Source organism: Nanorana parkeri, unplaced genomic scaffold (assembly GCF_000935625.1).
Source record: "Nanorana parkeri isolate BGI_ZX_2015 unplaced genomic scaffold, ASM93562v1 scaffold273, whole genome shotgun sequence".
Classification (NCBI taxonomy): Eukaryota; Metazoa; Chordata; class Amphibia; order Anura; family Dicroglossidae; genus Nanorana; species Nanorana parkeri.
In genome coordinates, this window is record NW_017306541.1 from 1,472,279 (window position 1) to 1,500,101 (window position 27,823).

The window sequence follows — 27,823 nt, forward strand, 5'->3', positions numbered from 1 at the left end:
GGAGGGAGTTGAAAGTCCGTGTTGCCCAGCGACAGCCCCAAAACATCACTGCTCTAGAGGAGATCTGCATGGAGGAATGGGCCAACATACCAGCAACAGTGTGTGCCAACCTTGTGAAGACGTACAGGACACGTTTGACCTCTGTCATTGCCAACAAAGGATATATAACAAAGTATTGAGATGACCTTTTGATATTGACCAAATACTTATTTTCCACCATAATTTGCAAATAAATTGGTTCCAAATCAGCCAATGTGATTTGTCTGGATTTGTTTTCTCATTTTGTCTCTCATAGTTGAGGTCTACCTATGATGCCAATTACAGGCCTCTCTCATCTTTTTAAGTGGGAGAACTTGCACAATTGGTGGCTGACTAAATACTTTTTTGCCCCACTGTAGGTGCTCTTTGTAAAACTACAGGTTTGTATTTAAAAAAAACTATCAACGGGGCTTAAATATAGATTTAATACTTTCTCTAACAGGGTAAAACTATCTTGTAGTTTGAAAAACATATGCCAATGTTGCAACATTGGGTTTAGGGGTTGGGATTTGTTTTAACCTTCCAGCAATTAGATGAAAACAAATCAAATAAAATATACACTTATAAAAATCAGTTGCTATATAGTTCATAATGCAGTTATTAATGTAATATTAGTAAATACTATTGCCCCAATTTATTGCAAACCTTTGAAAAATCATCTAAGTAGTGAAATGGTTACAATTCATCAAGTAGTGATCAGAGTGGTTATTCACATATTTTCCTGACACTGTTTACAGCAGGATTGAAAAGGCAGACATATCAGATCATTAGCACATCTGTAAAGCACTCAGACATTTGACATTCATAATAATTCACCACTTGTGATGTTTGAAGTTCGTATGGAAGGTATTGTTCACAGCAGTATTGCACTTGAAGTTACAAATTCATTGCATGCTTTGTCTAATTAAAGCATTCAAAGGATGATCGCAGCAAAATAAGTAAACAAAGTGCTCAAATCTTAAAATACTGGTTTCTACTGCACAATTCTTTCTCCCAATAAGAAAATATCAAGTCGGTCAATATATGCTATGATTCTGCACATCTTTTCTTGCGCTTTTGCATTTACAGTTGAGGATCCTGTACTATTATAAGAAGCCCGAAACACCATGGCTACATAGCTGAAATCTCCACTACACATCTCATTTGCTCAATGTTCCAGCTAATAATTCAAAACAGTGGTATGTGGGTCTATCTCCAGCTTGAGGGTTTTTTTAATATATACAGGTGAAAGGGACTGCGCAAGAGATAAACCTGTATTGTTTATTGCCAATATTTAGTACTATATTAAAGGGACTCAAAAGGTTGCTCTCAAGTATGCTGTGTATGTTGTGCATGATTGCACATTAGGGCAAAAACCCACTATTTACACAGCGGTTTTCTCCCTCTTTAAATTTCTGGCATAAATATTGGTTTATTTACATATGATCTGGTTTTTAATGTTTTTTTAATTATTTTATATTTTCTCATACAGTTGTGTGAAAAAGTGTTGGCCCCCTTCCTGATTTTTCATTGTTTTGCACGTTTGTCACACTTTAATGTTTCAGATCATCAAACAAATTTAAATATTAATCAAAGTAAACACAACATGCAGTTTTTAAAGGAAGGTTTTTATTATTAAGGGAAAACAAAATCCAAACCCACATGGCCCTGTGTGAAAAAGTGTTTGCCCCCCTGTTAAAACATAACTTAACTCTGGTTTATCACAACCGAGTTCAATTTCTCTAGCCACACCCAGGCCTGATTACTGCCACAACTGTTCGCAATCAAGAAATCACTTAAATAAGACTTCACTGACAAAGTGAAGTAGACCAAAAGATCCTCAAAAGCTACACATCATGCCGCGATCACAAGAAATCCAGGAACAAATGAGAAAGAAAGTAATTGAGATCTATCAGTCTGGAAAAGGTTATAAAGCCATTTCTAAAGCTTTGGGACTCCAGCGAACCACAGTGAGAGCCATTATCCACAAATGGTGAAAACATGGAACAGTGGTGAACCCCCCCAGGAGTGGGTGGCCAACCAAAATTACCCCAAGAGCGCAGCGACGACTCATCCAAGAGGTCACAAAAGACCCCACAGCAACATCCAAAGAACTGCAGGCATCGCTTGCCTCAGTTCTGGTCAGTGTTCATGACTCCACCATAAGTAAGAGACTGGGCAAAAATGGCCTGCATGGCAGAGTTCCAAGATGAAAACTACTGCTGAGCAAAAAGAACATAAAAGCTTGATGATCCCTAAGACTTTTGGGAAAATACTCTGTGGACTGACGAGACAAAAGTTGAACATTTTGGAAGGTGTGTGTCCCATTACATCTGGCGTAAGAGTAACACCGCATTTCAGAAAAAGAACATACCAACAGTAAAATATGCTGGTGGTAGTGTGATGGTCTGGGGCTGTTTTGCTGCTTCAGGATCTGGAAGACTTGCTGTGATAAATGGAACCATGAATTCTGCTGTCAACCAAAAAATCCTGAAGGATAATGTGCGGCCATCTGTTCATGACCTCAAGCTGAAGTGAACTTGGGTTCTGCAGCAGGACAATAATCCAAAACACACCAGCAAGTCCACCTCTGAATGGCTGACGAAAAACAAAATTAAGACTTTGGAGTGGCCTAGTCAAAGTCCTGACCTGAATCCTATTGAGATGCTGTGGCATGACCTTAAAAAGGCAGTTCATGCTCAAAAACCTTCCAATGTGGCTGAATTACAACAATTCTGCAAAGATGAGTGGACCAAAATTCCTGCACAGCGCTGTAACGGACTCATTGGAAGTTAGTTATCGCAAACGCTTGATTGCAGTTCTTGCTGCTAAGGGTGGCCCAACCAGTTATTAGGTTTAGAGGCAAACAGTTTTTCACACAGGGCCATGTGGGTTTGGATTTTGTTTTCCCTTAATAATAAAAACCTTCCTTTAAAAACTGCATGTTGTGTTTACTTGTGTTATCTTTGACTAATATATAAGTTTGTTTGATGATCTGAAACATTAAAGTGTGACAAACGATCAAAACAATGAAAAATCAGGAAGGGGGCCAACACTTTTTCACACAACTGTATATATGCTCATGAGAGTTACTTCCACTAGGCATGCTGCGCCTGTAAACTGAGCTGCTCATAGGCAGCTCAGTGTACGGGGGGGATGCTGAATGGCAGCTAGAAGCTTTTATGGTGTTGATGTGATACATCAACACTTGACTTCTGTACAACTCAGGTGCTCAGCAGCTGTTATTCATTGACCACTCCCCCAGGTCTCAATACTATCCCACTTTAACCTCTTCCTTACCTCTTTCCTTTCAATCTTGCACCCCTTTCATACCTACTACTCCTCATTACCTTTTCTTTCTCCTACTTCCTATACACAGCATGCGTTTCTTCCTATGCATACCATTGCTTCTCACAATTGTGGCTTCTCTTCTTAAACTGTATTCGCTTTACCCCCCCTCTCCACCCCACAATGTATTTATTTCTCCCTCTCTCCTATCCTCTCCCTATTACTGCACTCATCACCTGCTGCTCATTCTAAATCCACATGCTAAAGTCACCTCCAAGACACTGGGGCATGCTCGCTCATATAAAACTCCCTCTCATCTCACTTCTCTCACACTTCTGCTGCTCCTGACTTCAGGGGATCTCTCCCAATCCTGGCCCTCTCTTTTCTAATACTCACCCTCCAAAACAGCACTGCCTTTCCCCTGGCAGCAGTTGCAATCCGCGCTCCCTGATTTCTATTCCCCTGCTTCCTAGAACCAGTCCCTCCTTCTCATGTGCCCTCTGGAATACCCGCTCTGTCTGTAACAAACTCACCGCTGTCCATGATCTTCTTATCTCAAATTCCTTTAACATGCTAGCTGTCACTGAAACCTGGCTTTAGGAATCCGACTCGACCTCCCCTGCTGACCTCTCCCACGGTGGCCTACATTGGACGCACTCACACAGAAAGGAGGTGGAGTGGGTATCCTTCTATCCCCACAATGCACCTTTCAAATTCTCCCTTCACCTCCCTCTCTATCCCTCTCCTCTTTTGAAACCCACTGTATTCGTCTATTCTCTCCAATATCGCTGAGGATTGCAGTTATATACCGGCCCCCTGGACCGGTATCTCGCTTTCTGGATGACTTCTCTGCCTGGCTACCTTACTTTCTCTCCTCAGAAATACCTAGTATCATTCTTGGTGACTTTAACATTGCTACTAACATTAACACCCCAGCTTCTGCTCAATTTCTTAACCTAACCTCTTCTTTTGATCTTACACAGTGGTCAGATACTCCTACTCACTCTGATGTTAACACTAGATCTTGTTTTCTCTCACCTATACACTCCTTGCAACCTCTCCAACACCCCTTTCCCCCTCTCAGACCACAATCTTCTCAGTTTCACACTCACCCTGTCCCCAACCCTGAATCCCCCTACACAGCACACTGTCGCCCGGAGAAACCTTCACCACCTCGACCCTTCTCTTCTCTACTCTGCTACTGACTACCTCTATGACAAAATCTCACCCCTATCCTGCCCTGACCTGGCTATTTCTGTCTACAACAGCTCACTTTCGTCCTCTCTAGACACCTTGGCTCCCCTCACTACTCGCAGACTTAGACCACGTCCACTACAACCGTGGCAAACAAATGAAACCAAAAAACTCAAGAGACATAGCCGCACTCTTGAACGACTGTGGCGAAAAACTAGATCTCTGCAAGACTTCACCCTGTACAAAGCGGCGTATTTTGTCACTCTCATTAACAAACGCTCATCCACACCTCGCCAACTCTTTTCTACTTTCAACTCTCTACTTCGTCCTCCACCGCCACCACCCACTAACTCACTCACTGCCCGGGACATTGCCATTCACTTCAAAAACAAAATAGATACAATCCGGGGTCAGATCACCACTGTGCAGCCACCTTCCCCTATTCATGTACCAGACCCTCCATCACACTTGTTACTCTCCTCTTTTGACCCTGTCTAAGCGCTCCTTTCGTGTCATCTACAATTCTAACTCCTCCCCTCCTCTTCCTCTTTCTGTAGTGGTCCCCTAAGGCAACTCCCTCCTCATTGGCCTTCCACTACACAGGCTATCCCCCCTTCAGTCTATCATGAATGCAGCTGCCAGACTCATTCATCTAACCAACCGCTCAGTGTCTGCCATCCCCCTCTGCCGATCCCTGCACTGGCTTCCAATCGCCCAAAGGATAAAATTCAAAATATTAACAATCAGTTACAAAGCCATCCACAACTCCGCCCCCGGATATATCTCAAACCTGGTCTCAAAGTATCACACTAACCGTCGGCTCCGCTCATCCCAAGACCTCCTGCTTTCCAGCTCCCTTGTCAACTCCTCCCATGCTCGCCTCCAGGACTTCTCTAGTCTCTCCCATCCTCTGGAATTCTTTACCCCAACCTGTCCGTCTGTCGCCCACCTTGACTGCCTTTAGGCATTCCCTAAAGACTCATCTCTTCAGGGAAGCCTATCCCACCTCAACCTAACCGCTCCCTCCTCATGTATCACTTCCCCCTCCCTTTTAGATTGTAAGCCCTCAGGGGCAGGGCCCTACTTACCATCTTATCTTGATTTGTATTGTGATGGTAATGTCTTCCTTATATTGTAAAGTGCTGCGCAAACTGTTGGCGCTATATAAATCTTGTTTAATAATAATAATGGCAGAGGAGACTTCCACAGTTGCTTCTGTCATAGAAAATCTGTGTATCAGCATTTTTTTTTTTTTTTTTTTAGCTTCCACTTTAATGAACAGCAAATTGTCACTATACCAAATTAAGAAATCCACTTGCAATACCAGGTTCTTGCTCTAAGAATATCCTTGGATGAAATCTCCCTCTCTCACAAGCCTGTAGTAGAAGTGAAGTGTGTGTTGAGGTAGAGTGTGAATTTTTTTTTTCCTAAGGATCAGCCAAGTGTAGAAATAGAATGGGCTGTTGTCAAAAGTGCATAATTCAATAGTCATGCATATTGATATATCCATCACCCTTATGAGACTGCTTGGCCTGCAAATTCATAAGTTATGAAACGGGAAAATCTAAGAAGACTGGGTTACCGTTTATCACAGGGGGAATCAATTCTGCAATGCAAAAAATCAGTATGTAGATAGGCATAGGCAGATGTTTACTGAAACCGGCAAATGTGTGCCTGGCTATGGACAGGCTAATTTTGGGGATGTTAAAATTATGAGGGCCACAACATCTCTGACGTGACATAGAATATCAACGTAAATCCACTGTAAAGGAAACCGCACTACTGAAATAAGAAGATTATTGAATATCCATCCAACAGAGACTTTATGGAATATGGATTGCACCTATAACATATACATCTCATAAGAATGCTACAAGAAATATCTCATGGATGAATGGGGCACTATCTTCTATACCCAAACAGGAGTAATTCTGCCTGTTCATGACAGATTATGAACAGCAACATTATTGTTTTGACAGTCATAAAACATATTTCAGTATATCGGTTGCTAAACAGATTATGTATGGTGGCATCAGCCATATGACAATTTGCGGTTGATCCTATACTGTGGTAACACCACAATGACATTATTTATTGTAAATTAGTTAGTGTTATAGTTGTGAAAAGATTGTATCCAGGAAGATAACTATGATACACTAGGCGATTCTGTACAGTGGCTTTAGTCTCTATGTCAGTCAGTGACAGATTATATACAATGACAATAGCTGGTGTCATAGTCATTGACAAATTATATATTGTGACATTAGTCGGTGTAGTAGTCTGAATGACAGGTAATACACAGTGTTATTAAGTGATGTGGCATCTGGTTAAAGACACAATGATGTGTCTATGCTAGAATACATCAGCACATCACCATTTTATAAGTTCCATGAAGTTTTATAATGACATTTCCCTGGAATCAATCTTAAGGTTTAGCACCATGCACAGTAAAATTCCCATAATCCCATTAATGTAAACAGCAGATTTACATAACTGCAAGTGTTATTTGATTGATAAATGAAAAGTTTTGCCACAACACACTAATTTAGTCCAGTACCAGACCATTAGAGCTCCCAGACCAGTTATGTATTCAAATGGTTGTATGTCTACACTGGATGGATTCTTCTTTAGTTCCCTGCATGATGGCTACATCACTACACTGTGATGTAATTCCCACAACAGCTATTTCTTCATGAAACTTGACTTAACTATTGGACTGCCACAAATAAAAATGAAAGGCAATTTACATGAAACAATAATGGTAGATAGGAAACAATTCAACAATTAAAGCATAGCTATATGTCAAACACACTGCGTGTGATATGAAGCGTGTCTAAAATTTAAAGGGTAATTACACTTACCCAGATAAATTTGGAGACATTGAATTACCCTCACCAATCTGCCCCTCCCCCCGCTGTTCTTACCTTTGAATGAAGGCTGCTTCCACTCCATGGCTGGTATTTCAAATTATGCTCTCAAATGGTAAGCATTCATTGGTCAGCACGGTCACCGGACCAATTAGAAGTGCTTCTTGCTAAGAAGCACTTCTTATTGGTCAGCAAGGTCAGGTGACCAATGAGTGCTCACCATTTGCGAGCATAATTTGAAATACATAGTGATTACATATAAATACATTCCCCCTCCCCTCCCCCTGTTCAACCTGCCTTCATTTTAGCCAGTTGGTTGGCTGATTTTCCTCCAAGTGCATTGAAAGCTGAAATTTGTGGAGCACAGTACTTCCTGTGTACTTGTTCCTCCACAGAGTATGGATGGTCAGTTAGTCAAGATGTAAGCAGCCGCCATTTTGGTTGATTTTAGCAACAGAGGAAAGTTAGGCAGCCAGTGGAAAAAAAATCTAGTTTATGTGCAAGGCTCATTATAATATTGATTTTTAAAACAAAGGTGCTGTTGTCCTTTAATGTTATTGGGGAAGATTATTAGGACACTAGCTGCACATGTAAATAAATTGGGCTACCCAGACTTAAGCATACATGTTTAATGGGGTATGCAGAAGACATTCTGGAAGCAAAAAGTAGGTGTCTATTTTTTACAGCATTATCTGACTAATGCTTACATACGGCTATTCAGAAGGGAAGACAACACAGAGTAATAGTAAAACGGCAAAGAAAATAATAAAGAGGTAACACTATTAACAATATATACACATTTTCCCTGCCAAAAGTTCAACTTTAAAGATTTTCTGAGAAAATATCTACATTCTGATTAAATTCTATAGGAGAATCATGTCTACACATACAGCAATAAAGCTATTTAGTCATCTAAACTCTTGTGCCTTGGGAAGTAGAGATTAAATTTAAATCTTTTTTGACGCTGTACTGGAGCCAACATAATCAATTACATTTGGATCTTTGCCATTATAATCTCAACTTGCTCTCAAACATGTTACTGCTTCCACAAACCCATAAGTCGCTATTTGCCTTCAAACAGGTAACAGTTTGACCTAAACGAATCTTTGAGGAGCTTGTTAAAATTAAAAAGCATTTTTAATTCTGCTTCCAGTGTGTCGAGCCTCGTTTTGTAAATTGGCGGCTCCAACCTAGATTATTCTTTTGCCTTTTTTCATCTGTTTTTTTTTTTTTTTAATTTCTTCCTACATTTCAGAAAAAAACATCCACTATACTGCCCCCTTTGTCGGGATTCCCAATTTATTTTTCCTTTGTGGTACTGTTACCTACTTATTTGTGATCAACTGGCATCCTGATACTCTTTGTAATATTTTCCTTTCGCTGTTTATTTATTTATTTTTACATGCCTATTTATACAATTTTTCATTGTTACTGTATTTGTGTTCAATTTCTTAAAATAAAGTAAAGAATTTGAAAAAAAAGGCATTTTTAAAGACAAATTTTTATTGCAATATACTAATAATACTAATATAATGTCTCAGGAAGTGTGCAAAAGAGACAACTAATACAGCATAAGCACAACACAGCAAAGGAAGGCACAGATAAAATATTTATATACAGCTGTATAGTACTTTTTTTTTTTTTAGACTTAGGACACAGAATGACAAAAATGTCTGGATTGGGCAACAATCTTTTGTCAACAGGTATCCCCCAAATCAGTTGGCTACCCACCTATCTGAAGAAATTGGATCAGGGATGTTAGAAACCTATTCAAACTACTTTGGTGTCCCCTATGATAAGCTGGTGCTGTACCTTCCTCCCTTCTCCACAGAAGCTCAGTTGTCTTTAATGTCGGTAGCCAACTTTAATATTTTGGTTGATTCCACTGCTACAACCCATATCAGCAGATTTTGTTTGTGAGCATTTGCTCATTGAAAACTTTCTCTACAAGTTTAATAAAGGACATTTGTTAGTACAGAAATAAGGTAGCTGCCATTGCCAGCTTTTGAAGTTGTAAGTTCCAGTACGGTCATCTGTATCCTCCTACATTACTTAGCTAGCGATTGACTGAAAAGAAGTATGCAAATTATGAGTCCGGACTTCAGTGGCTGAATGCTCATTCCAGATCAGAGGGATGAAGATCAAAGCCCCAGAGATTGCAAATCCTCACGGGCAGGGCCCTCCTTACCATCTTGTCTTGAATTGTATTGTAATTGTAATGTCTTCCTTATATTGTAAAGTGCTGCGCAAACTGTTGGCGCTATATAAATCCTGTATAATAATAATAAAAACAGATTTTCCCGTAGAGCACTTTTTTTTACTAAAAAATTGAAAGGACAGCCAGAAGAGGAGTGGCACTGGATCGCTTACCTGGTAAGTCTGCAATCTTGGGCAAGAAAGCAGAACTAAAGTAACTTTTTAAAATGCAAACACTTTGAAAACTGAAAGCTTAAAATGGTGCATACAAGCACACTTGCAAATTTGTTAGCTTTTAAGTTATCCATGATTAAAATTTTCCATATGCAATTTTGCAGAGTCTATTCCATGTACTATCTCGGCATTAGCGGGAGGTGTTAAAGATGGTGCTACTGTCCAAGGAAGTGATGCAATCATTTACGATAACGAGGTTCTCAGTAGCAACTTAACAGAAATTTGGTGCACAGGTCTGTTCTATCTCCACCCTAATCCCCACTGTCTCTGCCCCTTATGCAAAAGTTGGAGCATGACAACATATAGAGTGAGGGGTAGAAAGCCTATAACCTCTGAGCTGTGCAATCAGTAGAGATCAAGCTGAAAGGTCATAGATGATCCTAGGTCCTGCTGCTATGCATTCACAGCAGCTGGAAAACGTATTGAGAAAGCCACAGGGCACATAGTTTTGCAAGCATGCATGTATGCACTGTATTTAACTTGAAATTTTAGAATGTTTACATTAAAAGAATTAGGGAGAACACTCTGGATTCAAAGTTGGCCACGGGACATAAAGAAGTAATTTGAATGGCTCCATTCACTATCCTGAAATCCGGAATAATTTTTGAGATATGTGATGGAATGAGACATGTAAATACCTTCTGGGGCTCTACTGTGCTACACACTGGTTCAGTGGAGGGTTTTCTGGTTCATTTAGTCCCTTTTCACCATAACCTTCTTGGTTGTATTTCTTTGTTAGACTCCAAGCCCTCCTTCATAGAAGCCATTGTTTCCATACACTTCAATGATAATGACCAACAAGCCTGAAACAGCTGTATGCAGTTTGGAATAAATAGTTCTATAACATTACGCTGTATCTGTGATACAGACTAGCTGCTCTGGAAGCGCTGGTGGCCACAGAGTGTAAAGGAATAATTTGCTTGGTTGCACCTACTCTCGTGATATGAGGAATAATCCCCTTATTTTTCAGATATGTGATGGAATGAGATGTGAATACCTATGCCTGTTCACAACTTTGCCCATTGCAGTCCCATTACATAGACAAGGTTTTTTGCCTTGTGCCCTATAATGTAAGCTCACATCATCTGACTGCAGCGCTGTGGCGCTGTGGCGCTGAAAGTAGTAAGACATGCAGTACTTTGTTTCAATGCAAAATGTTGTGAAGCACCACACCATATTGCAATGTGCTGCCATGAATAGAAATGTGACATTTCAATAAATAGTTGACAACTAATCTCATTATCAATCATTATCAATTAATCGATTCGTTGGTTGCAGCATTAAAGGAGAACTATGGGGTAAGTGTTTTTCCCCATAGTTCTCCTGAGGGTCACGGGAGGACACAAACTAGCGTCCTCCCGTGACCCAAAGCTCAGTATAACGCAAGCTACATCTTGCGGTACACTGAGACCGCTGCACCCATTACTGTCAAAATCCACCCAGCTGCGTGATTGACAGCTGGCTCTGCTTATCTAGAGGCAGAGCCAGCTGTACCCGCCCCTCCCCTGTCCGTTCCGCCAGTCAGTGCTGGAGGATTGGAGAGGGGGGGGAATCCCTGCAGGGAGCCGTGAGTGACAGTCACAGCTCTCTGCAGGGACATGATCGAGAAGTGAGCGAGCGACAGTATGTGTTCGCTCACTTCCCGATCTATTGAGCCGACCTGTGACAGTTTCATTGTCACACATCGGCTCGAACTCCTTTAAACTTTTTCCTGTATAAATATGGCTTTGCCCCACCACATTGCCACCTCCAAAGCATTCAATCCAAGCTTAGGTCATGTATGCCACCTATTGCAGAGGATCAAATGAACAGCTTGAGAGGCACAAGGGAGGGATTCAAGTTTGGCTTATACCAGATAAATTGAGATTTCCATGTTACGTCAACTGCCTATAGCCTGGATCAACTAATCTTTCTGACATGTTGCAACCACTGAACTTCAACTTTGTTTATGCTTTTGTTTTCATCATGGCCAGGATTGTCAAAAACTTACTTCAATCATGATCAAATAAAGTTTCCAGATGCAGTGCAATATTAAATTAACATAAACTAATTTTAGCAAAGAAAATGGTGCTGGCCTTTTTCATGCTAGATGAAACCCTTCAAAGTCCAAGTGCCACACATGTCATTCAACTGTCTAAGGCCCACCAAATTGCTGATGTTTCAGTCAACTGCCCAGGGGTGCATGAAGAAGGTGGGATTTAATTTCAACTTTACCTAAAGTTTAAGGCCCTTTGCATCACCTAGGCCTTAGACCCATAGGACATCCTAGGAACACAGAAGTCTGTTTTAACACTAACACCTGTACTAGCAGGCACCACAAGGGTCTGCATTCATCAATATTGCTTACTTAACATAGAATGTCGTAGAATGTAAACAATGAAATATTTAAATACAACATGCGTAAATCGTTTAGTAGTGTCTTCAAGTCTAACTTGGAAAAAAAAACAGATTACTTCCCTTAATAAGTGGCACATATCCAAAATACAGAACTCATATAGAGAGCCAAGTGAATGAGGTCATACTTCTACACATGACCTAAAAAACCACGTAGGGACTACTGGAAAAATATGTGAGATGCCCCAGGCATGACAAAAAAAAAAGTCACTGCTAAGTCAATCACAGAAATATGCAACTAAAAACTATTTTTTTTAGCTAATGAAGAGTGAATCATCTTTATATTATTTATTTTCAATCACATATAACACAAATGTTTATTTATTTGTGCATACAATATTCTCTCTGCGGAGGATGGCAGAACTGCTTCACTGATTACCCAGTTAGGGCTGGTGCAGACTTCAGCAATCCCAGGACTGCGCGATCGTGTGTGGGTGCACACAGCGATTTCCACGCGGCCCCACTGATTTCAATGGGGTTACATCCACGTGGCAATGTACCTTTTTTGGCGACACGCACCGCACAGTTTTCTTAAACCACTAACGTGCGCGATTGCATGAGCAGTATTGTGGCAAGAAAACGCGCAATCTGCCTGGGGTGGCATTAGAGAATAATGGCACCGTCAGCGTGATCGACGGTGGTGTGCGATTCCGTGACTGCGTGACCATCCGCACGGTTTTGTGCACGATTGTCACGTGGTCACAGATCGCCCAGATGTGAATCTGGCCCCAAAGTGAGTCTGGCACAAAAAATAAAACGCTTGTGTTAAAGCTTGGTTGCTGATTGTTAAGGCTATGTATATTCTTTAAAGGAGAACTATAGGGTCAGATCCAGGATCCAGACAATACTGTCTGGATCCACCCAGCTGCGGGATTGACAGCTGTCAATGATGTTCCTGGCAGCTATGAAACAGTACTTTGTTTGTAGAAAAACTTCCCAGAATTGTCATTCCTGCTGCTTTCAAAGTCAGCCCCCTGGTTTTCCCAGAAGTCTGCTTAGAGATTAAGGTAACATTACAGTACTGATCAGCACTGTCCTTAGTAAGCATTTCAGCTTTAATGAGATACTCGCCAGGAGTGCTGCACATCTAGTGAAATACCAAGGGAGTGGAGAGTGCCACGACTGGGACTGATCATCTAGTAAGCAGCCTATCTCACTTACAACTTACTTTCATCAAGCTCAGAAGCATGGACCTGAATATATCAAAAATTAGGTTTTTCTAAAATCATTGTGTTGGATATAGTTGACCTGAATAGATTTTATCCACAAGACACTTTAAAGTCCATCTAAGGGTAAACAAAAAAGTTCCCGTTGCAGTGGGGCTACCCCCGCACTGCATGGCTTAAGTGCTCATTTTTGTCTGGGGGTTGGAGTAAAGCACATGTCCTTACCTGAACCCAGCTCCCCTGTCCAACAGTGCTCTCCTCTTCTCCACCCTGCGCTCAAGCTGGTGACATGTCCCTTGGCCTCCTCACCTCTAATACAGGTCTATGGAACCTGCATTAAACATGGTGACGTCAGCCATCTTTAAACCACCAGAATCCAGTGAAGAAGAGGCTGCGGGGGGCTGGTGTAGCAGCTCCAAGGGAGCCAACGGAAGTGGCCATAAGGTAAGTAGATCTGCTTTAACCCTTTCCCTGCCACCAATGTAAGGCATACGACGGTACACAACTGCTTCCAGCTGGCCAGCTCAGTATGCCATATGTGGTTTTCACCCTTCTTAAATAAGCTTATGGTGACTTTAGTGGCCATAAACTTATAACAGAAGGGTCCCCCTGATGGTCCCCTGTAAATGGATAGCTGTTATTAGTGGCTGACTTTTTTCTTCTAACTGTAGAAGAAAAAAGGCAGGTCACCAGGCTGGCTGTGCACTGCCAGGGCTGGATGGACAGTACAAATTCTCTGACAGGTAAAACAGCTTCCATATATGTATTTCAATCACACATGTAACGGGTTGCCTACAGATAAACTTTGAAAGAGCAGGTATAGCCACATTAGAGTCACAAGGGGAAAAGGAACCTCTCTTACTGTATTAAAGTTCCCCATACAGACTCTCAGGCAAGCAAGAAAGTATTCATTGTTAGGACAGCTTGCCCAGGTTAGGAATGTGCCCATCAGTACTAATAAGAGTACAGACGTTTTCAACAGACTCGTACTTGTACTTAAAATTTGGTAGTACATTAGGTTTACTGCTTTCTAAATCTACCAGACATGGCTATCAATGATCAAGAAACAAAGCTTAACATTTCATTCTGCTGCTGACACACATACATTAAAAGAGCTATATTAAATGGTTTCATTGGAAGCCCCATGGTGCAGGTCACATGGCAGAAATTGAAGTCTCATTGTTTACACCGACAGGGTGCAGCCAGTGAACACACAATATCTGAATGAAGTGTGCAATCTTTGAATTGGCACTGATATGCACTTTCAAGATTTCAGAATGTTTGTATTAAAGTGGAACTCCAGACAAAGTTAAATACACAGTTAAAATACAAATACTGCATATGTTAACTCTGTTTCATCTGCCAAAGGATGATCAATTTTATTTCGCTTGTGATACACACACCTCTTCTATACTGCACAGCGAGCAAGATCTCACTGCTATTTTCTGGTTCTGATTATTGCATCCAGGATTACTTTCCTGCTAACTGGACAGAGTGAGATGGTTATATTGTTTCATCAGAAGGCAGGAAATGGAAAGGTAACATAGACAACTGCATTGTTGAATTAGTGTGTCATCCGCACGGCTATGCAATGTGTCACAGATGTGTACATTGATAGAATGCTTGTACAGAATTTCAAATCATTTGACTCTTAAAAGTCCCATGTACTGTATGTATTTAGCTGTTTGCTTGTGTTCTCCTCTTACCAACGAAGACTGGAACCTATTCTAGGCATATTTTTGTTGTGGAAATTTTATTAGGATGTGCTTTTAGTATATTGTAATATTGTCATTATGTCTCTCAGTGTCAGGATTGCTGGGCTATATTCTGTGGAGCATGGCCCAGATTAATCAGCACTGGGGGTAAACTATTGGAGTAGATATCTTCCTGTGGATGTGGAGACAAGGTCGCAGTGCGCAGAGGTCTCCGCCAGCGAATGGTCCATGTGCTATGCGCTGGGCTGTTGGCCGGGGGAGATTGATGTGCGTTGCGGAGCAGTGTCCTCTTGGCGAGTGTATGGACGCCGGTGAGGGCCCCTGCGCAATGCGGGGATTTATTTGCTTGGCGTGGATGCATTTGCTTTGGGGACACGGTATCATTTTAGATACATTATGAAAGGACAATGAGTTCATATCTTTTTGGTGTGTCTGATCAACGCACTGGAAATAATATGGCGTTGTCCCTGCAGATAAGCTTGCATTCACGAGAACCGTAGTATAACTTCTATTGGGCATTGCTCACTGAGCAATGCTGGATAAAGTACGCTCCAGTGGTAACGGGAGATTATGTGCGCGGGTCTGGTTGAGGCAGCGTCCACAGTCAGCACGCTGCTTCCTTTGTGTAAGTGTTTTGGCGGGAAATCCATTGCACATGGTTTTCCATTGTTAACAAATGTGCACGTGAAACATGAACTGGCAGGTGAAAACTGCGCACGGTGCTTCACATGCATGAGCATACACTCCCCCTTTCTATTGTATATAAATGCGTCTCATTGGCTGGCTCTGTGTTATGTTGATGTTTTGAGGAAGCGATTGGCTGTTGGGGCCATCACTTCCTGTCATTCCTTTTGTCTGCTGTAAATAAAAGGATTGTACTCCATTCAGGAGGAAAGAGACTGAGGATCCAACGTGACAACAGCTGTGTGTGTTTCATTGGGACTGCCGAGCAAAATCGAAGGAATTATACAGGGAGAGCAGAGAACTGTGCTTTTTTCACGCAGCGGATTTCTATGCGCAGGAAGCGTATATTCATTTCTACAACATTATAAACAACCACCCTTCCTTGGGCAGGAGGCTACCATATGCCAGCTGCAGAACTGGGTACAGCATTTCCCCTTCAGCAAGCTACACTATTAGCAGACACACACTCGTGCCTTCCCATGTGCACCCTGCTACAAAGGCTGGTTATAAATTTATGCGGTTACCATCTTTTATTAGTTTGAATATTTTTGATGTGGGTCCCTGCAGGACTAGGCTACCTCCTGGTACACCTGCATTTAATCTATCGAATGCATTAATATGCTCCCACTTGGAGACTCATATAAATAGTTAGGACCACACTTTACAGAGGTGCCTTGACGGGGCGGTGTGGCTTCTACATATTTTTGGCCAAAGGTTTGTGCAACTAAAACCTCTGATTTTAACGCATACTGTTGACAGGGTAATTTGTTTTGTTGCAGGCTAGCTGGCAGCTGTGCTGGGGACTTTTTTGTGTTTTATATTGAAAGCCTTCCCATGTGCACCCTGCTACAAAGGCTATAAATTTATGCGGTTACAATCTTTTTACAATCTTTTTATACACACTCGTGCCACATAGCAAAATGTTTGAATATTACCAAAAATAAATTCTGCTCAGTGGACCTAGTCGCCCCATTCACACTTGCATTTGCAGCAGTCTCAAGAATTGCTCCATGAGACCCAGCTCTGTTTCTGTGAACAACTGCTTGTGAGTAATGCTATACAAAGCAATGAGAAGCTGACATCATCCGCAGGCGTTCGCATGTGATCGGACATGCAGCAATTGAATGTGGGTGATTAACCGCAGGTAATGGCTGTATGCCCGATTAGATGTGAATAAGCTGCTGTTTACATAAACACAGCTGAGTCTCCCAGAGGTATTCATGAGACTGTCCCAAACGCAAATGCGAATGGGGCCTTAAAGACTAAAACTGTTTCTAACGCTTTGTGGCTTTCTAGTTCTCAACTGTGATTATGTCTATTGGTCTGGATCTGTCCCCAGTCTGGCTTCGAGATATGCATGTCAACAACATTTTAATATCTCAGATTTTATGCGGTCACCTGTGACCACATCCTAAGTTCCACTTGCCCTGACCACTGCTTTACTCACAGACTGCCTGATGATCATGTTCCTGTCTTTTTTCTACCCTAATTATCTAATACCTATTTGAAATTATGTCCAATATTTCTGTTACATGATACCTGTGAATTAACGACCCTCAATACCTGGAAACTTTTATCTGTGCCATAAAAACTAATTTCTATACTTTCTTCTTTTCTTTATCCATAACCAGTCTGTATTACCCACTCTATCAGTCTGAATATACCCCATCACACTTCCTCAGCTTTCACTTTTATCCCTTTTTATATAAGGTTACAAACACGCTTTAATCATGCTAATTGTATTTCTATTATCTAATGTCTGCGTGGGAATTTTGCACAATTTACTGCAAACTCTGTAATAGAGCATCAATAACACAATGTAAACCCAAATTATATATTGCATGCTATACTTTAACCCTACCTTGTTTTGGTGTATTGTACAGTGATGGGTCTACAGCAGGTATGTTTTGTGGCACAGGATGTGTAATGCTCGCACTTGATGCTCCTGTAATTAAAAAGAAAGGAAGAATATTATTATCAGCAAAAAAGACCAAGTGCAGCCAAAAATAATTTTGGGGGTTTTAGATAGAATGAGGTATGATAATGGGTTTATCTTGCCTGGCAAGCACAAGTGAAATTGAAAAGGGAATCTACAACCCCTAAACTTATTTCAATACTCTACTCCCAATTAAATAGGTTATCGACGCCCGATAATCATAAATATGTACACAATTGGGAAAGGGAGCTTGGAATGACTAGACAACCTGGCAATCAATAGCTACTTGTTCTATAAATGTAATATCTTTAGAAACTGCATTTAAAACTTTATCCGGATGGTATTTGGTGCCCTCAAGGTTGGCTCATCTCCACTCACACTCGGATCTTTGTTTCCGAGGATGTGCCTCCAGGGGAGATGTTATTCACACCTGGTGGACCTGCCCAAAACTGGATAGGTTTTGGTCGAAAGAATTTCAGCTGATTGGGGACCTCTTCTTGGTCAATGTGGAAAGAGACCCATGGGTAGCCCTATTACATTTTAAATCCTCTTCCTTTACCAACTTACAACATAAACTGGTGATTTATGTTATGTTGGCGGCCAAATAGGCCATTGCCCAGGCCTGGAAGAAACCATACGTGCTTTTTAGAGACGTAAAAAAAGAATGGACTCCTTTTTTATTAATGAAAAATTGACTAGTATTTTATTAGACTCTAACAAAAATGTTTTGAGGATTTGGGAACCCTGGATGGCCTATGCGCATCCATCACTTTCCGCTGAAAGCGTGACTTTCTGTAATAGATATGATTTAAGTGTCTTTAGGTTTTTTTTTTTTTTGTTTGTTTGGTTTTATTTTGTTTCGATTTTTGTTTAATTATTTTGTTTTGACTTGTGCTGTTGTTTATTCTGTGCTGTTTAGATGATTTGGTTGGGTTGTTCTGATAGTGACGATATGGCGGGGAGGGTCAGCAAGAAGGAATTGATCATGTTTATCCTTGTAGAATATCGATGCCAATGTTTGTATATGGATGTTTTATAATATAAAACTAATAAAATCTTTGAAAGAGAAAAGGGAATCTACTCAAAAGGGGGAACCAGAGGGCACTAGAATACACATTTAACAGAAGTTATAACCTGCCCTCACACTCCTTTAAATGATCTTGGAGTACTTTGTGTGTCCTGTTAAAGAGATGCTGCCTACCTCTTGTCTTGGGGAAAATGTACATCTTTGCTCTGGATTGCTCCCCTATTTATTTGTGTAACTAAGAGAACTGCTATATAAAACCTGTTTCTGTTATAAAATAGCCCTGATATAGAATGATCCCTAAATGCGCTGGATGTCAACTGTCATTCATCTGCTCTCATCCTTTTACTTTATAAAAGCACTCAAAATAAATGTCACTGCAATGCACTACACTCATGTGTGCTTTGTTGCTGTGCATTGCAGCATAACAGGCATTACTGTAATGCATTGATGGCCATGGGCCCTTAACGACCAATCGAGAAAATCTTCTCAAAAGGCATTCTCTGATTGGGCGAGAGGCAATGACATCATGGTACCGCCACTTGTCTAATAAAAGAACTCCTAGTATTCATTTAGAAAAATAATAGGTGTCCCCTGAATGGTCAGCACAGCGGTTGTAGAAGGACCTGGAAGACACTGTAATACACTGTAGTAGCTGCGGCTACTACGGTTTATCACAGGATCCCTGTGGACCTGACAGGTAATATATATTTACATTGTGTCAAGCTAGACCAACGTAAATGTATATACAAGCCCCTGTGGTTTTCAGGTTCCCCTGCTCCCCTGGAGGACCTGGGGCCACGGCCGTTCCCTGGTCTGTTTTGTGATCATTGAGTCATGAAGCTTTGTGCTCACAACCCCGGTTACACAGGAGATCGATGCTGTGCTCAATCCCCTGTATTGGAGGCCAGGGGAGACATCTGTCCATGAAGACAACCTGTCACCTGCAAATGTTGTCACATAGGAGCTTGTTAGCTCCTGTGTGACAGCAATACATTAGGTGGGAAAAAATAAATTAAAAAGTGATAAAAAAGTAAAAAATAATGAAATAAAAATAAAATTTAAAAACCACATTGCCCCCACCATGTGCATGCGAATGGAAACACGCAGGAAGGGCATGCACGTGTATGTAAACGACGATTGCGCCACACATGTTAGGTATCGCCATGAAGATTGGAGTGTGAATAATAATTCTAGGGCCATAATTCACTGTTCTCTCAACACTGATGAGCAGTAAAGGCTTTTAAAGCATCACACATGGACAGTGTTGAGTACCAAATTTTAACGCTTGACATCTTTGGTATCTATTTACTCAATGTAACCCCTTCTTTTACATTTTACTTAGCAATTGGTATTATATTCTTTTTCTGTGCTCTGAAATGCATTTTAGTGTATTTAATCCTAAAAATACTGGTTTGATAAACATTTGCGCAAATATTGTGCGACATAAAAAATTGCAACTAACACTTTTTTTTCATTCTATAGGGCCTCCGCTTTCAGAAAATATGTAATTGTTTGCGGGTATTAAGCTGTTTTCTAGCCAAATAATACAATTCAGATTTTATCAAGTACGAGCACAAATTAGGAAATTGCTCCGGGACAGCAAGTCCATAATCTCAAAGCACATAAAGGGATTCCAAAATGTAAAATTACAGAACAGATAGTAATAATTACAGTATATATACTGTGCAATGTTCAGAGGAATTACAAGATAATAAATGTATCCATATCCTGAAAAATCTAATAACACAAGTGAATTAGAAACTAAAACTAAAACTTTACGTCTCAATGCATTTACCTATAGTTGAAGAGTAATAAAGTGATCCCTGCATCCTGAATGTAACATAATATGTATGAATGACTGGTTTTAAAAGAGACCTTTGACGGAAAGGATACTGTCATGAAACAAAACACACCTGATTATGAAAGGCACAGTGTACAGGCCATGTGAGTTCAAATGGAAACTTGTTTAGTTAAAGTAAAATGAACCCTCTAAATAGGAATACGGCATATGTTAGAACTTAAAACGCAACGTCTTAAAGTGTAAGTACGAGAAAAATACCCCAAAAACCTCTGCAATACATGCACATTTTCCCATGTTTTATTTCTTTATAAAGATCCTGCGAGGGCAGACAATTACCTAATGATCTGCCAGAAATACACTCTGCTCATAATTGCGTTGTGGGCTGACAACAATTTGCCTCGTCTGAAATTGCAAGAAATCGTGTCAATCTTTACCAGTTGTCCTTTGCTAGTCTACAAAATCCCTCCCACTCTCCTCATTTCCACCACATAGGTAGTTCTAGATAAGTACTGGGACGACTTACTTCTTTCAGGTTGATATGTGAGGTTTGTCTCCCATTGGTGAGACTTGCCCTCACTTTCAACAAGAAGTTGGTGGAAATCTCTTCAAGTTGAGGGGACATTTCCTTCTAAGCTGGCTATATATGGAACAGATCTACTGAGTGGATGGTCCTGCTGACATCTTCCCCCCTGACATCCTTCAATGTGAAAACTGGAAAGAAGGAGCCAGGTAGAAAATTGTTGGCCAAACAGTGACTGCAGCCGCTGTTAAGATATTCTGAGAGAGAGAGGGCCCCATCATCGCTGTTTAGTATGGGCAGAGGAATATGTAATCTACTAGGGTATGGCCAGCATTAGATACTGGAACAGGTGTCCCCATTATCTGGCCTCCTGTTTAGTTCAGAAATAGAAAATTTTAGATTTCACATCCCTTCCTGTCCAGGTGACAAAGGTAATCAAAACAAATAGAGAGGGGGAATGTTCCCACTGGTGACATGGACAGTAATTAAATCCTGACAGAGGTTGTAATCCTTTCACATTGTCTCCAAAACTAAAAAACCCTGTTTTTATTTTATATACACTTTAACTACCCTTGTGCTTCCAGGAGCATATAGAACGGGTATGCCTGGCATACTTACTATTATAACAAGGTACTGTGTTCTTTTTAAAATGGTTTTATTAAAGCTTTTGAAAAGTGTGATTTTCACATACTCATGATAAATACCAATCACTCAGCCTCATAGTGCTAGACGACCTGTGACAATAAAACTGTCACAGGTCGGCTCAATAGATCGGCAAGTGAGCGAACGCATACCGTCACTCGCTCACTTCTCGATCCTGTCCCTGCAGAGAGCCGTGACTGTCACTCACGGCTCTCTGCAGGGATTCCCCCCTCCCCTGCCGATCCTCCAGCGCTGACTGGCGGAACGGAGGGAGCAGGTACAGCTGGCTCTGCCTCTAGATAGGCAGAGCCAGCTGTCAATCATGCAGCAGGGTGGATCTCGATAGTAATGTCGGGATCCGTCCCGGCTGTGGCGTCTCAGTATACCGTGAGCTGTAGCTCGCGGTATACTGAGCTTTGGGTGACGGGAGGACGCTAGTTTGTGTCCCCCCAGTTACCCTTAGGAGAACTATGGGGAAAAGCCCTAACCCCATAGTTCTCCTTTAAACAATCTACTAATATGAGGATTTACTAACACAAAATAAAACTATCCTGACACAAGATGCTACACCAAAAGCAACGTTTTAGGGTAATTCAAGCTGGGATTTAATGTGAGCTAACAGGAGGAAAAAAATTGCAGACATGACCAGCTTTACAGCTACAAGTCAGTGACTTGGAATAGCTCTCACCCACAAACCATTAATGGCACTGCAAACTTACAGGTATTATTGAACTCTCAAACTTTTTTGCAGCAATGAATGCAGATCCAACAATAATACATTGTGCAGCAAAGTATCTCCTTAAGTGTTTGCCCAAACATTTACAGTCATCCTGTTTCCAAACAGCTGGCTCCAACTCTCTGAGCTCAACGTCCCTGAACCTCTTCAAATACTAGATTACAAAGGACAGTACAGTCTCCAGCAGCAGTCCATCTACTAGCTTGGAGAAGAGAGGAGTGGGGAAAGAGGAGTGACTTGCCTTACTGTGTCTGTGTGTTTGTGGAGACACACACAGCTTACTAGCACACACAAGGATGGCTTCATAGGACCCTGCAAGGGAAAGGAGCCAACCCAGTTCTCAGGGGACCAGCTGAATTTGCAGGGAGCTATAACTCCATTGCAAGCGATACAATCAGCATTTGAAATAACATTTGACTTCAAAATCACTTTAAGTTTTACTTTAGTTTCATTTTTACTAAACTGTAATGCTTCTGCAGCTAAAAATAGTCATTATAGCAAATATTGACTCTTGCAGCTAAGTGAGTTGAGCATTTGTGCTCTGCAGTGCAGTATAAACTAAAGTGGAATAATTAGGCAGTTCTTACATAAGCCTTTTCTCGAGCTGTAGTTACAGTAGAAGAGAAGCGCAGACACTGCGTACCAGAAAGCTATATTTGCATTAGCAATGCCTCAGCACTTTGTACTTTGTTTAGGTTGATGTAAACTCTAACTGAATGATCTTTAGTTTACAGTAAACAACTGTGTATAATGTTTTCTGAAACCCTTATTTTCACCTTACGTTCATCCTTTTTTTGCAGCTTGGCACTTTAGTGCCTCTGATGTCCTGCCACCTATTTGCAACCACTTCCTGTCTACATGCAGGTGTCCGGCAATTTTCACAGAGTGGGTTTTCTAATAATGACAATAGTAGACCAACTGGGCCTATTCTGTATTGAAACAACCACTTGTAATCTCAGAAGCCCACATGACAAAATAGCAATGCAATAGCTCAAGTGGGCAAAAGGGACAGAGCACTGTCACCCTAAAATAGCAAGTGCCTAGACCACAGGACCCTAATGGCAGGATCACCAGGTATGATTTTGATGAAAGGTGCAGATTTGAAATATTGAAAATGACTTCTGAAATTTCCTGACTATGTGGCCTTTAAGTGAGCTGTGATGTCAGAGGCAGGTAGGAGTGGCTCCCATTCATTCCTTCATTGTAATTGGCTGTACAGTGATGACATAATTAGGAACCCATCCTACCAGCTTCTTATCGTCTGTTCACCGTGAGTGGTCGCTTGACAGTTCAAACACAGTTATGGGGTGGCAGATTGACTGCAGCCCAGAACAACATTGTAACGGATAGATGCTGATGCAGAGCATGAAGGCCGACCCACCATGCTGCCCCATATATCCATTATGATGCCATAAAGAGGTTAAGATTATATGCTGTTTTTGGGTTTTTATGTGTTACTATTTTAAGTATTAAAGGGGGCAGTATCTCTCAGCAGGTTGTGAGACAGGAGTGTTAAAAGTGATAGCTTACATTTAGTAAAGAGTAAAGTGTGCCATTAGGAAAGGTTCTCTCTAGAGTTAAAGGGCTCTATCTGGGTACATTTGGCACTACTATTTTACTTTGAAATGAACTCTTAAGCATTTGTCTACCTACACTATTCAGCCAGTAGCACTACGTGCATGATAAGAGAGGCACTCGGGCGGCACTCTTGACTAACAATGGAAGTGAAATAAATATGACCTGAACTAGTACATTAAGTATTCTTTGTAGATATCAGAAGGATTTCCCTCAGATAAAGAATCAAAATATTGTAGAAAGGATCATTGCAATGTGTCTAAATGATTCAAAGTATAAACAGTGAGTAAGGAAAGGAAACACCTTGCTCATTAAAAAAGCAAAATAAAACCGATCTTTCAAAAACGCTATGACATCAACTAGTCCGCCTTTATCTGAAAATGGGTTATTATATGTTATTGTATTATGTTTCAATGAAAACAACGAAAAAACCTATGTTAGCTTAAAGTAGACCTATAAGTAACTTTACAAATCTGTATGAATTTTGTATATACCTATAACAAAATACATAATTCTTGCTTGTACCTTTAAGCTCAAAAAAGTATACAATATTCTTTTCGGGCAGAATCATGCATTTTTTACCCCATAGATTTCAAGGGGAGTGCTTGAAACACATATGGAACGTGCATTTTCCATGCAGGTTTGTGCCTAAAAACCATTTACTCTTCCCAGTAACCAACTTTCCATTGGCTAAAAACCTAAAAACAAGTGCAAAGACAAGCTAAAAAATCACCTAAAAATGCTCCCACTCAAGCGTGCATGGGGGCATGCTAGCTGTCCTGCTGTCATACTGATACTCTAAGTCAATGACCTGGTAAAAAATATCCAGGTAAGAACTTAAGACTTTACTGACCTGCACTGATGTTTGGGGGTTTAGAAGGGTAAACATAACATTTAGGCAACTAATATTTTCAGTAGGGGTCAACAAAGGCAACCCCACATATTTCTCTAAAAATATGTTTACTTGTGCAGAAGAAAAAAAAAAGGGATCAAAATGTTAAAGTGATATTAAACCTGAACTACAACAATATACATTGTGCTGTAGACCCCAGTACCTACCTTGCTTGCATGTCCGTTTCCATTTTGCCACTGTGGCTGCTTTCAAATCCTTATATGAAGAATATTCCCTCTTACTATTTTGCCTTCGGGTGGCTTTGTTCCCTTTACTGGGACGAACAGAGCCACCTATGCATGCGCGTTCTTGCCTGGATAAATGGATGCGTGTGTTTGCGTCCATTGAAGCCTATGCAAAACAGAAAAAATGGTCACCAGCACTCCAAGTTTTCTTCAAAAGGAAATCCTTTTATTCATTCTTGCAGGTCATATCACCATGTCTGGCAACATTTCGGAACCTGTCCGGTCCCTTCATCAGGCAAACAAAAGTGTTAAAACTTTTGTTTGCCTGATGAAGGGACCAGACAGGTTCTGAAATGTTGCCAGGCATGGTGATATGACCTGCAAGAATGAATAAAGGGTTTTCGTTTTGAAGAAAACTTGCAGTGCTGGTGACCATTTTTTCTATTTTGCAAGTATTTGCTGGCGCCATCCGTAGCCACTTCAGCGCCCCCCCCCCCCCCCCCCCCCCCCACACACACACACACACATTATATGGGACTTCTCGGTAAGGAGTGTGGTGGGACTCTATATTTGACTGTATCCATTGAAGCCTATGGTCCCAGAGACAAGCCACTCCCCTGCTCCTCCCTCTCACTGCTGATTGACAGCAGCTGGAGTCTGTGCTGTCCCTGTACATGAGGGGCACAGGGAGCGCGCTTCGCTACTCGGATGTTTAAAAGAAGCAGCAATGTGGACCTGGAGCCGCTGCTGGTGAGCAGGTAGGCTAATTAATTTTTCGGGCACATTTTTAAAAATGTACTAGGTAATGCTTGACATTACACAGTACATCAAAAAAAAAAAAAATCAAATCAATTCAAAAAAATTCAGAGGGTTCAATACTGCTTTAAATTATCGCTATACTGAAAATAATTATCAAAGATATTTTTAACAAATGGAACCCAAACTACTGTGAACAAGCAATTATTTTCAAGTGGTGAAAGGGAGCTGCAAGCAATTATTACCTACATTTTTTTCATATATTATTACACCTAGTAGTATAACAGTAGACCGTTCAACTTAAATTAATTAGAAAAGGAGAATAGAAAATCAGCACAAAAATGGAATCGTTCTCCAAAGAAACCAATCATATTTCACCGTTCTATATAAAGAAAAATTAAACAAGAGTCCTGATTGGTTGCTATGTGCAAGAACTCCACTTGTGTGCTAATTTTCTTTTTTCTGGTATTAATAAATCCACCACACGATGCAGTTAACAAACAAGATACACAGTCTCACACCACCTTGGTGACACTTTGGACAGGGTTCAGCTGGCCATAATATAACAGAATAGCCTACCTGTGCTGGGAGGAAGTTCAGCTGGAGTGTTGGCAGGAGCATGTGCCCCAGGTGGAATCTGTATACCAGTGTAATTAGATGATGGTACGTTTCGGGGGTCATATGTGGAAGATGATCTTTCCGGTGCCTGACCAGTCGCCGAAAACATTCCCTGGTCATCATCGTCATCTGCAGCAAGAAACATGATTTGCATTAGGCATGAAAAAAAACCACATTACAAGTCAATGTTACTTTTAGCATAGCGGTTATGCGTACATATTGCTGTGAAATCGACAATATTAACAAAAAGCAGGTAAGCAAAGGGATTGGCTGGACTTTATTCTCTGTGGTCAGTGGCCACAAAGCAGACACACAGTAGATGACTCCTAGGAAATGAGGTCTGCTTCTGTGGTCTGTTTCTATAATTCTTGAGAGCATGGAAGGGGGTCAGTCTGGGCAATTCTACACTAAACTAAAGTTATCTTTAATTTAAACAGCACATGGAAACAAGCCTGATCCCAAACAGCAAAAGGTGTTGCAAAAGAAGTGCAATTTTAAAATGACTCCTTTTAATGTATCCAAGCAAATTAATTCTGCAAATATATCTTTACTTTTTCCTTTTTATTGCTGTCCATTGAAAGCTCTTCTGGGTTCCCCTAGTGTCCCGCCAATTCAAATTTTCTTCAATTACTCAACAAAATTATCCGGAGAAATATGACTTTTTGTAAAACAGAGTTGCTTCAAAGGAGGCATCCCTAGCATACCTAAAAATATATATGCTTCTTTGGCTACCACTAGAATGTGCAAGATCCATGGATCCTATGTAAATGGATACCATCTTCCATATAACACTGGGAACACTTTGGCCATTCTCTTTTTCCTCCCTTCAGCACATTTGCTTTGAACATTCTTACAGACACTTCATGGAAGGTATGTGTTCTACAGAACAGATTTAGGGTTGCTAATAGGATGAATGAGATATTTTGACAAAAATTCTATTTATTTGTTTTACAAAGGTGCATTTCTTCTATAAAACACGAGAGGATCCATGGCGGACCGTTGTGTACCTGCGTGCCAGAATAAATTCTTCAGAGATGTTTGCGGTGTGTGGCCAGACTTTTTCTTTTTGTGAGTGACTCAAACATCAGAGACATTTTGAACCATGAAACGGTAATAACATACATCATGAAGAAATTGATGGCCTAAATATCCAGTGAAGTGACTATTCAAGCAATACTTTTCACATTATTCTAAAAAGGGCCTGCACATGATTGGTACTAGACATTTTTTGTGAATAACTGGTGAATGTCACATTCACTGCTTTATTGATATTCTCACGAGTCATTTTTTACTTTGTTGTGTGTTATATTGTATAACTTACCCCTAAATGTGTTTAATTCACAAACATATTGTTATGTTGTAGAATTACGTTTTTTTCA

The 27,823-nt window shown here is 40.8% G+C and overlaps 1 protein-coding gene across 1 annotated transcript in view; it reads right to left on the minus strand.

The window, feature by feature from the left end:
• Nucleotides 1-27,823, minus strand: part of VTA1 (vesicle trafficking 1) — a 115,236-nt gene that overhangs the window by 15,149 nt on the left and 72,264 nt on the right. The window contains exons 6-7 of the mRNA XM_018557214.1: nucleotides 26,406-26,573; nucleotides 17,618-17,701 (exon numbers count right to left, since the gene is read on the minus strand). Of these exons, the coding sequence (XP_018412716.1) occupies nucleotides 17,618-17,701; nucleotides 26,406-26,573 (252 nt within the window). The remainder of the gene's footprint in view (nucleotides 1-17,617; nucleotides 17,702-26,405; nucleotides 26,574-27,823) is intronic.